Below are 12,361 nucleotides of genomic sequence, written 5' to 3'. Positions count from 1 at the left end.
TAGCCTTCATATTATATTTGAAATATTGTAGGCACAATAGCTAGTTATTGCTCAGCTGCAAAGTCACTAGAAAACTCCCAGCACGACAGCACCGGGGATAGCTCCCCCAACCAAACAGGTATCGGAGAGATCGAGCAATAACGGGTCGATGACTGATCCTGCTATAGTAAAAATGCTCGAGGAACTCACAAGAAGGATCGAATCAGGTAAGAAAATGATAGAAGCCAACGACAAGAAGGTCGAGACCTACAACTCCAGGGTCGACCAAATTCCGGGCGCACCTCCGGTCCTAAAAGGTGTGGATTCGAAAAAGTTCATACAAAGGTCGTTCCCAGAGAAAGCAACCCTGAAACCCATTCCAAAGAAGTTCAGAATGCCAGAACTCCCTAAATATAACAGGACCTCAGACCCTAATGAGCACGTTACTACTTACTTGCGTAGTAAAGGGCAACGACATAAAAGACGACGATATCAAGTCCGTCTTACTGAAGAAGTTTGGGGAAACACTCTTCAAGGGGCCCATGATTTGGTATCATAACCTAGATCCCAACTCTATAGACTCATTTGCCATGTTGGCAGACTTATTCATAAAGGCACATGTCGGTGCCATCAAAGTAGCAACGAGGAAATCCGACATCTTCAAGATCAAGCAAAGGGAGAGCGAGATGCTGCGAGAGTTCGTATCTCATTTCTAAATGGAACAAATGGAACTACCACCGGTCTCTGACTACTAGGCGATGCAAGCCTTCACTTAAGGTCTGAATAAGCGAAGCTCGGTCGCTTAGAGATAGCTAAAAGAGAATCTGGTCGAATATCCCGTTGTAACATGGTCAAACGTCCACAACCAATACTAGTCGAAAATCAGGGTCGAAGATGACCAGCTGGGAGCCCCCTCTAGCTCAGTATACCCAAGCAGGCTCTTGGCGAAGGAGCCAAAGACAAACAAAAAAAGGTATCAGCCATATACCAAAGATAGAAGGAATGTCAGGTGCTACCCACCTCACAATTATCAGAGGATAGACCGGGGATAGGATTCCCGGGGACTCATCAACGGAGCCAGATTCGATAGGAACACAGGGCCAATGGGGGCACCTCACCTATAAGAATACAACTTCAACGTCGATGTATCATACATCATGTTCACCATTAGTAAAATCAGAGACGCCAGGTGGCCCAGGCCTCAGATCCTTCACAAAGGAATCATAACTTAGTGTGCAAGTTTCATAACACGCACGGACACAGGACCGAGGATTGCCACCAACTCCATGAAGAGGTAGCACGACTACTTAACAAAGGTCACCTCTGGGAATTCCTCAGGGACCGAGCCAAATATCAATTTCGAGAAAGAGAGTCGGCAAGAAGAACAAAACAAATGAGCCAGAACATGTCATCCACATGATCTTAGGAGGCATCAATGCCTCGCAGGAACCCATGATGAGAAGGACAAAAATATCCATCACCGGAGAAAAGCGAACCTGTGGGTATATACCCGAGGATGCCCTCACATTCAGTGAAGAGGACACCAAGACCTTGTCTCAACCTCACAATGACGCACTGGTAATCTCTTTTCTTGTAAATACATTTCAAATTAAACGTGTACTAGTGGATCCAGGTAGCTTGACCAACATTATCAAGTTGAGGGTGGTAGAGTAGCTCGAACAGCTCGACCAAATTGTGCTTTCCACTTGAGTCCTCAATGGATTCAACATGGCGAGTGAAACAACGAAAGGAGAAATCACCCTCCCAGTCAACGTGGCTGGCACGACCCAAAATGCCAAATTCCATGTCATCGATGGAGACATGAGATACAACGCCTTGCTAGGAAGGTCGTGGATACACTGCATGAGATCAGTTCCATCCACCCTCCATCAAATGATGAAATTCCCAACAAAGGATGGGATAGAAACCGTCTACGGGGAGAAGTATGAGGCAAAGGAAATGTTCGCGGTGCATGACGTAGAACCGACGCCAGTACCTCCACCACCGAAGGATCCAAAGGATAAGCAAACGATAAAATAGCCATGACAAGCTGTATTCTCGGCTGTGCCTAACTTAACGAAACGAAGGACCGTACCGAGTCCTCGTAATAAACGATTGACTCACACCAAGATACGAAGCACCATTTCCATTGAGGTATAACCATCTCCCTTTCTATTTGATATTCAATAATTAACCCTTACGCAGGAGCTCAACCAAAGAAGTCAAAGCGCTAACCCAACTCGAAGACCTTAAGGTTTTAAAGCATCCGTTGCACTTTTTTCTTTCGACCGAGTTTTTATCCCGAAAAGGATTTTTACCGGCAAGCTTTTAGTGAGGCAACATCTATGTGCTACCTAAGGAAGATCTAAAAAGTATTCAAGGCATCTTTTGCAATCAACCTCGCGCACTGAGGGGCATCCCCCCGGGAAGCCATCCACTCGGAAAAGCCAAGACATGTCAAATTGGGTCCTGATAGGAAAGTGATGTACTGGGCCAAACGGTCGAACGAACCATGTCCGTATAGCTGGGGCCCCGACGGTGAAGACAAGTACACTTGTACCAAACAATTGAAGAATATTTTTTATCAAAGCATCTCACACTCCAAAAGAAGCTCGGCACCTCTGCAAAAACAACTTCTCCGCTGAAAACGTCCCGAACACTCGGGGACTGGCATCAACAATTCAACACCTGTAGGACCTCCGAGTCGGGACTCCAAGCTCATAAGCCCTTAATGAGGCAGCATGAAAATTGCAAAACATCTCCAAGACCGAAAGTGCCCCGAATACTCGGGGACTGGCATCAAAATCTCAAAAAAGCACGACTCCAGACTTGGGATCTCCGAAACTGTAAGCCCTCAATAAGGCAATACAAAATTTACAAGTAATAGCTTTCGAGCCAAGGTACCCTCGATGACTTAGGGACTGTCTCCAATCACCATTCATCAAAAAAACTGAGGCCGTAAGACCCCGAGAGGGCAGACTCGGTCTTGTAAGACCTGCCTAAGGCAGCAACTATATTTGTAAGACCTCAAGCAAGGCATGAACTACACTTGTACCAAGTGACAATATCTGTAAGACCTCAAGAAAGGCATGAACAATTCTTGTACCAAGTATCCAAAACTATAAGACCTCAAAGGCATGTAAAACTTGTAAGACCTTACTAAAGGCATAAACCCGATCTCAAAGTTTTGGCTATATATCGAACTTGTAAGACCTTTAAAAAGGCATACCCTCGATAAAAATGCCGAAACTATCTCACTCGGGATTCAAAGGCTCCGACCAAACACAAATGACTCTGGTCACAAGGCTGTACCAGCCAAACTAACGCGACTCATGGACGCCTGACCGTCGCTACAAAATCACAGGCCTTCAATTACTTCGAATCTACTTCGGAAAGAACCGGTTAAATAGGCTACCCTCGTTAAAGGCAAAAGAGCTTCGACTATATCAGCTCCTAAACATCGCCTTCGAGATACTCAGCCTCCGAGCCAAACCTCCCAAGGTGCTCGATCATCGCCATATAATGACTCACAGTCAAGGTTTTTTATTAAGCCGTCGAAGAGTCAGGCAAACACTATTTCAAAAAACCTTATCGAGGGAAAAATAAAGCCCACATAAATGGTCACATCGACCAAACACGTAAGAGCCATTGTCGCCAACCTATGAGCCTCAGGGCCACACACATAAAAGGCGCTTCGACCCAAAGCATAAGAGTTATTGTTGCCAGCTCACACAAAACTTGAGGGTCAAAATGAGCTCAAGTCGTAACCCGATTTGGAGATTGGACTCAAAACAGTTAACCAAATATGCCAAAGTGCAAAAGCGTAAGAGCCACTGATGCCAGCCTAATGAGCCTTAGGGTCGCCCCAATAAAAGGTCGCTTCAACCAAAGGCGTAAGAGCCACTGTCGCTGGCTCACACATAAAAGGTCACATCGACCAAGCACGTAAGAGCCTACGGGCCAGCCTAATGAGCCCCAGGGCCGTATCATGACTCTAAGGATTCCTACCAGCTCGAAGACCAGTTCACCTGGCCAAAACAGAAAGAGATACAAAAGGAATAAAGCCGCAAGGTTTTCTTTTATACACATATGCGAAAACACACAATCTCCATCTATAAGCTTGCTTTGAAAATACTACATGCAGATAGCAAAATCTATGCCCCCCTCCTCGGGGGCTACAGCCTGCCGGCCTCATCTTTGCTTTCTTCAGCATCGGGCAAAAGCAACCGAGCATCACGCTCGTCCACCCTCGCTCGTGCCAATTCTTCCGAGAGGGCGAAGACCCTAGCACGGATTTCCTCGAGGGTCTTTCTTCGAGATTTGCAGTGAGCGTATTCTTCAACCCTCTCTTCGCGGTCGAGGATCCTTCTCAGCTCAGTTTCAGCATCGGCAACATCCTTCGAATAGATCGCCATCTTTTGGTCGGCCTTAGTTCGACTCATTGCTGCTTCAGCCTGGGCATCAACAATTTTAGCCCTGAGCTTTGAAAGCTTGGACTCGAGCTTCGTAATCATTTCTATCTGAACCAAAGCATTGTTGCGAGCTAAGCGCAGTTGAGCCTCAAAAATAGGAACTTTAGCCAGAGCATCCTTCCCCTCTAAAACCTGAGCCTCTGCCTGAGCTTTTAGCTTACCACCACTCATGCCTGGCCCGGCCAACTTCATCCAGAAGGCCTGTGAGAAAACTCACTACAAAGTGAAGCCGTCGGGCTTCCTCGAAGGCTGAACACACACCTGCCAACCTGGTTCCTTCAGCCCTAAAAGAGTCGACTATGATTGAAGCACGGTCACTCGGTGTATGTGCCTCGGGTTTCTAGTATCTCCAGAAGTACTGTCGGTAGAAAAAGAAGGTGACAGCAAGGGAGAAATCCTCTTTCCAGAGCTAGGAACCGTGGACGCGCCAGGCTTGGACGATGCTTCAGCTTCGAAGCCCCGATCCCGTTTTGCCTTGGTTTGAACACCATCGCCCTGTAAAAGCATCTCTCGCTTATTGTTGTTGTTCTTCAGCCCAAACGCTGGCAACCATTTCCCCTCTCCAAAGGAGCGTGGCCTCGCCTTAAACGGTTCCCCGATGCCTATGATGGCAAGATTAGTACGCATAAAGGGAAAATGCCTCTCCAAATGAAGGAAGAGAGAGGAAATAATAGCACAGCACTCACCATGTTGTTTTTCTCCCCGTTTGCCACAGGATAAAGCTCGTCACTTGCGCTCATCACTGGTCGAATGGGTCACCAACTTTTGGACCCAATCCAGAAAATCAGGAACGTCGCCCAGCGCCCATGAAACCACTGCAGAAAAAGAAGAGAGGGCATAGTTACGAAACAAGTTTTTGCTATAGGCGAAACTGAGAAAGCAGAAAATGCTCTCTTGCATGAATAGTTCCACTCCTCAGGGAATGGCATAAGCTCCACGGGGACGATGTTAGTAGTCTGCACTCGTACGAAACGGCTCATCCACTCCCAGTATCCATCTTCCTTATCATTAACAATGAAGATCGTGGTCGATCGACATTGCAAGGTTCACAGACCTCGATGGTGAAAGGGTCGGTACAGCCTAGTGAGATGATTGAGCATAAATTCAAGCCTCGCCTTCTCCGTGAAAAATCTCACCATCAATACTGTTTGCCAAAACGATGGATGGATATGCGCCAAGGTAACCTGATACTTCAAACAGAAGTCGAGCACGACCCTGTCAAGGGGGCCCAGTATGAAAGGGTACATGTACACATTCAAGAATCCATCAGCTCAATCTGTGATGCCCTCACTCAGGGGAAGTATCTGTAACACTACCTTCCCTCCCCCCCCATCTGCAGTCTTTTCTCACTAACCTTAGATGTTCTTCTTCTATCGAAGAAGCAATCTTCATGGCATACTCTCGTTGGTCTTGAATGCCGGAGGGAGCTCTCCCCTCTCTGCCGGGCAGACCCCGATGCAGCAATCATGGCTATGGCAAAATCAGATAACTAAAGTGGGAATCTGTGCAAGTATGTTAGTGCTGAAATAATAAAAGGTTTGACACGGAAAGAGAAGGGCAACTTCTTAAAACGGTGAGATCTCCAAAATAGAAGAAACAATCCTATTAATACATGGAAGAAATGGCGATGATCCGCCTTCCTCAAAGCCGAGTAGGGGCAGTGACTGATGTCATTTTCGCCAGTCCCGAGGTGGTACTCGACCTAGAGGACCTCCATCAGAAAAAGGTTAGGCTCCAGGAAGCCAATAATACCTTTGCCAGTCCCGAGGTGGTACCCGGCCTCGAGGACCTCCATTCAAAGGTTAGGCTCCAGGAAGCCAATAACACCTTCGCTAGTCCCGATATGCTACCCGACCTCGAGGACCTCCATCAGAAAAAGGTTAGGTTCCAGGAAGCCAATAATACCTTTGCTAGTCCCGAGGTGGTACCCGACCTCGAGGACTTTCATTAGGGAGAAGTTAGGCTCCAGAAAGCCAAAAGCACCTTCGCCAGTCCCGAGGTGGTACCCGACCTCGAGGACCTTCATCAGCGAGAAGTCAGGCTATTAAAGGCCAATGGTGTTATCACCAATCTCGAGGTGGTACCCAACCTCGAGGACCTCCATCAAAAAGAAGTTAGGATCCAGGAAGCCAATAGCACCTTCGCCAGTACCGAGGTGGTACCCGACTTTGAGGACCTCTATTAAAAAAAAGTTACGCTCTAAAAAGCCAATAATGCCTTTGCCAGTCCCAAGGTGGTACCTGACCTTGAGGACCTCCATTAGAAAAAATTTAGGTTCCAGGAAGCCAAAAGCACCTTCGCCAGTCCCGAGGCGGTACCCGACCTCAAGGACTTTCATTAGGGAGAAGTTAGACCCCAGGAAGCCAAAAGCACCTTTGCCAGTCCCGAGGTGGTACCCGACCTTGAGGACCTTCATTAGCGAGAAGTCAGGCTCTATAAGGCCAATGGCGTCATCATCAGTCCCGACGTGGTACCCGACCTCGAGGACCTCCATCAAAAAGAAGTTAGGCTCCAAGGAAATAAGCACTTAGGCTTCACCCGTATGGGCTTGCCGCCATGTGAGTTTCTAAGATCGGACAAACCCTCCCTCAAGATCTATCTACAAGGCTATTTACGCTAAGCTTAAAATCATGTTTCCAGGTGGTCCGAGTTTGAACAAACCTCCACTCGGGGACTGCCCTTGAAAGCTCAAAGGCATCCCCTGTCCTCAGGCCTCCGAGCAAATTTCTTCTCAAAGGTCACCACGGAGCCTAAGTGATAAATTATGGTTTCAAGGCCCAAAGCGTTACTTTCATTCGAAGTAAAGGCCCCATTTATAGGGAATGGTAATGTGGCCAACAATGCCATCAATGCCTTTGAAACACGGATTGACAGGCACAATCAATGCGTTATTGGACACCGAGTCGACGGCGGTACAGTCGCTCTGAAGAATGGGAATCGGCAACGCATTGAATGATGGTGAAAAGACAAGTCCATGAGACACCCCAGTTATCGCAAAGGCTTATGTCACAAGTTGATACCATCAGTATGACACCATTATAGGAAGCTCAAAGAGTCGGATGTCAAAATCATTTCTTGTCGCTTCTCTCTAAGAAACGCGGGGACTATCTGTATACGGCAATATTGAAGAGGCCAATTTCTTGTTGTTAAGGCATCTCGGAAAAACACCTCGAAGGCTCGAAAACACGGACCGAGTACCCTCCCTCAAGGGTCTTCGACACTCGAACTAAGGATAATGACGACCTCGGCGATGGTAGGAATGGGAAGCTCCCTAGGCGTATGGCTAGGACTGACAAAGCCTAGTGGACTAGTCTAAGAGCCGAATCAAGGTGTCATCTAGTTGTCACATCTCCATATCTTTATAATTAATGCTTGTTGTACTATGTTGGGATTCCCCTCCTATATAAAGGGGATCCTTATCATTTTGTAACTCTCTGTTGCTTCAGTTGCTCCACATGATATATACAAGACCATTCTATTTACTCTCTAACATACTCTCTTGATATTATTGCTTTCATTTATTATCTTCATATTTGTTCATCATTTATTGCTTATCATTGGCCATAAAGAGCCTCCTTTAATTCTATTATAATTGTTAGCATATTCCGACCCCCCTTGATAGCTCCCTGCCGAGCTCCGGAATTGACCTTGAGGCCTCGAATCGGCAGGCTCGAGGCCCCGATAATTGGCCCAACAGTTTGATTATCGCCCTATCCTTAACTTTTATTTCGTTTTTAAGTCTCAGATACATAGCATCAACTGCCTAACAAGCTAGCATAAAAATAGATCATGTATTTTTAGAGTCACATAGTCAAATTTAATTGTTATTACCATTTTCACGGTAAACAAATCCCAAAATGTCAAACTTCAAAGAAACTCATTTTCTTCTATTTGTCGCGCCCCCTTTTCCTCGCGGAGTCCGGGTTTATGACATTTGGAAGGACAACTCATTCCTTTTGGGAATTGGGTTTGAATTTGAAGAGTCGCCACCTAATGATTAGGGTGAATTAGGACACCAAAGGGTTTGATTTGAACAACCAGAGATAGGGTAAGGGCTTGAAATTATTCCAAGGGGAAAGTGTTAGGCACCCCTCAGAATCCACTAGTGTGGTTCCCAGCTAGACAATTGTTGTGAATTTGGAGTGCAATTAACATATAAGCAAATAAGGCTCAAATAAGAGGGGATTTCAATACATAATGGTTTGAAAGTAAACGAAGTTTGAAAGAACAATTAGAAGAGCTGATTTTTTTTAAAAGAAGGAGTTGAAATGCTAAAAGAAAAGAAATAAAGAATAAAGGGAGGGAGGTCCTAGGTTTATAAAAAATATGGATCACCCCACACAATGTCCAGTAATCACTCCTCAACGAGGGGCTACACGTGACATTATCGCGTGGTCATCATAACCATATCTACTTTTCCCACTCCGTTAAGGTATTTAAAGCGCGGATTGGTCTCGATTACTTATTGCATGCTATTACTCGTCCCATTCCTATCGTTCCCGGAGGTAGTTAGGACTACTAATCCTAAAAAGGGAGGGATATTAGGTTTATTTGAAGTTTCAAAAGATAAAAACTCTAAGGAGACATACAAAACACATATTGCACATTTTGGGGAAAAGCATTAAACAAACAGAGGCTCAGATATACCTCCTTAAACAAAGAAAGCATATAATTAGCATGACTTGCACATACTATTTAGGTCTGATTTTAAAGTATTAAAGACAAGGGAGATGAGATTATTGAGACAGTTTCAGTTTATTACATAACTCAGACGAGAAGTCTGAATCAGGCATGCCTGCTGGTTGTAATAATTAATAGAAGCATATTCTGTTTACAATTATTACTCTAAGGCTTGCCTAAGTGTTTAGACGAGGATCCTATAGGTATGGTATCTACTAAATTCAGAAGGTGATAAGACAGTAAAACTCGAAATGAATTATTCTACATGCATTTACTTATTCAGCGAGGGACTCAGATTATTAAAAAAGATGCAGAGCGTACAAAGTTAAATAAATTGGTCACAGGTTCTGAAGGTGATAGCACCTAATATTACTGATTTTACAACTAACATTGAGTGAAGCGAATCAGATTGATTTAGAAGCTCCTATGGGCATGCTTTCTATGCATTGCTGATTTTAAACTCTTATAGACGTGGTGTCGAAATGCAGAAGACCTTGTAGACAGGGTATCTATATGCGAAAGTCTTATAGACATGGTATCTAAATGCGAAACTTTATTTTAAACCTTATAGGCATGATTTCTACATGTAGTTGAATATGCAAAATCAAAACAGTCCTATAGGCATGATTTCTGTATGTAATTGAATATGCAGAATTAGAACACCCTATAGGCATGATTTCTGTATGTAGTTGAATATGCAAAATTAGAACAGTCCTACAGGCATGATTTCTATGTGTAATTGAGTAGTTGAATAAGCAAAATTAGAACAGTTCTACAGGCATGATTTCTATGTGTAATTGAATATGCAGAATTAGAACACCTTATAGGCATTATTTCAACCCTTGACATGCATAAATATCCTACCATTTTCACTAGCCAGCCCCAAGTGTTTATTACAACTTATTACAAATCAGAATGAATAAAATACATCAGAAAAAGTACAAAGAAAAGTACAACCAGAGAAAGCCTGATTCTTGCCTTCCTCTCTGAGTTCTGAGATAGACCAACTCAAAGACCATTTATCCAAATCCTTTCTCCAATTTGAGTGTGTCAGAGTTCCCTAAGAGCCTCATTGGGACTCCGGGCAGTGCTCACACCCAAATTGTATCACCAGAATGGGGATGAGTACAGTGTGGAAGTGTCAGCCCTCAAGTGTCCAAGTTCAGAGGGAGCTCAATGGGTCCCAAGTCAAGGCTCACAAGAGGGGGGCAGAACTTAAGTCTAAGAGAGAGTGAAAGTGAAGAAATAGAGTTTTGAGGGAATAAAGGAGAGGGAAACATCCACAAACAAGTTGATAATTTCATACAAAAGGGGTTTAGGAGGGTTGGGAAGTTGCAAAGAGCCTATACTTAGGCAAGGGTAAGCTTGTAGGCATACACAGCAATAGAAGATGCTGGCATGCCTATAAGCCTACCAGAACACACAATAGCAGAGAAACATAAAGGTTAGGATCCTAGGGGATCAAGCTTGAGTTATAGGTAGTAATATTCAGTATTGTCATGCCTCAAACAAACTATAGCATCGAACACATTGGGGTGGAGATTTAGGATTCATAATAAATTCAGAACATGCAGAAGGGAATTATAGCATGCTAAAATAAGAACAGAACTGAACACCGGCAATAGATAGACAAAAGGGTAAAAGTATTAAGTAAACACATTGTTGTGATGCTAGAATCTTAATCAGAACATACCAGTTCAAAGAAGCAGAATATAGTAAAAACAGGTAGCAGGACTTGAAAACAGGCCACAGTATAAGTAGCAAGAGAGAATATTTTGAGTATGAGTGTGAGTTCAGAAGCTAAGAGTGTTCGTGTGTTGTGTTAATGAAAGAGCAAGGTATTTATAGTTTGAAAACATGTAGAAAATAAGGCAAGAATCATAATTTAGCAGTAATTATGGAACTAGGTACTAATTAAAATCAATCAGTATAAGAACTTCCTTTAATTAAGGAGTTAAACTTAAATGGTAATGGATAGAAAACACTTAAGGAAAGAAATCAAGTAGGCATCTTGTGCAGAGTAGACAATTAGGTGTAAATACATAGGGGTTTAATTATGGGAAGAATCTTTGAAATACTCGGTTAACCAAATAAGGTAAGAAAACAAAGTAAAGTTGCAGAATATGGAGACAATCAGCACATAGTAAATCAAGGAGTCAGGGATTTGAAATTATTGATTTGGGGAGAATAACAGGGGTTCCCATGAATAAACGAATAAACCAAGTCAGAAATAGGAGAATTGAAAGTCTAAGGAAAGTTTACAAATCAACCCAAGAAACAGGAAAATCAGTAAGGCAAAGCAAGGAAAGAGTAAATCACTTAACACATAATGCAATCAAAATTACACAAGGAGGTTTGAAATCAGTCCAAAATTGAAGGTCATTTCAGAAGGAAATTCAGCATATAAAAGAGTGCATAAGTATTAGGCATGCAAGGCTGAATTTAGGACAAAGAGAAGCGTCATGCAATCACAAAGTCAGTAAGTAGTGGACTATCGAAACATAGTAGTCACCTAGGTTAATCTTGGTAACTCAGTAATAGAGAAGAGAGAGTATCAAATAGCATGCAAAGGGGTCAAGTGAAAGTACCCCAAGTAGAGTTTAGCAGGAAGTCAAAATTACACAAAGAGACAGAGGCTGAAACAAAATATTCAGTCGAGCAACAGATGAAGCAACTTCAGAAACTTAAATAGGTCCAGAGAAATTAGGGTTTTGAAATCAATCGAATTCAGAGTATGACGAACAAGTAAATCACATAGCAAGTAGTCTCAAGACTTGAATGAACCCAAAACTTTAGGGTTTTCATCATCAATCGAGTTCTAGAGATGAAAAGCAAATAAATCGGATAGATACTTAACAAAATAAATTCAGAAACCTCAAAAGAGACTAAGACTTTTAACATGCAAACTCTAGTAGAAGAACGACATAAGGAAACATAGCAGAACATGCTGAAAATCAGAGAAAGCTTCAAAAATAACTTAACAAAACCTAAATCAGAAAAGATAAAAGGGGTTTTGAAGGTAAAGATTAGGAAAGAAACCTTGAGAAAATGTTTAGGAGTTTAGAGTAAACACATATCTAAAACAGATCTAAATGAAATCGGAGGAACCTCGAAGTTTAGGGTTTCAAAAGAAACCCAGATGGTGAGAAAGGCTTGTAAACCATCGATCTAAGCCGGAGAAGTCGAGAGTCAGGCTCGAATAACCATGGCTTGCCGGAGCAAAGTCAAAG

At 43.4% G+C, this 12,361-nt stretch overlaps 1 protein-coding gene across 1 annotated transcript; it reads left to right on the top strand.

The window, feature by feature from the left end:
- Nucleotides 1-1,707: 1,707 nt before the first annotated feature.
- LOC138887353 (uncharacterized) lies at nt 1,708-2,019 on the top strand. Its single transcript, XM_070169089.1, has one exon. The coding sequence runs from the start codon at nt 1,708-1,710 to the stop codon at nt 2,017-2,019; it is 312 nt and encodes a 103-aa protein (XP_070025190.1).
- The last annotated feature ends 10,342 nt before the right edge of the window (nt 2,020-12,361 follow it).

The sequence above is a fragment of the Nicotiana sylvestris genome, chromosome 3 (assembly GCF_000393655.2).
Source record: "Nicotiana sylvestris chromosome 3, ASM39365v2, whole genome shotgun sequence".
Lineage (NCBI taxonomy): Eukaryota > Viridiplantae > Streptophyta > Magnoliopsida > Solanales > Solanaceae > Nicotiana > Nicotiana sylvestris.
Note: the sequence above shows the minus strand (reverse complement) of the source record. Positions and strands in the feature narration are given on the sequence as shown.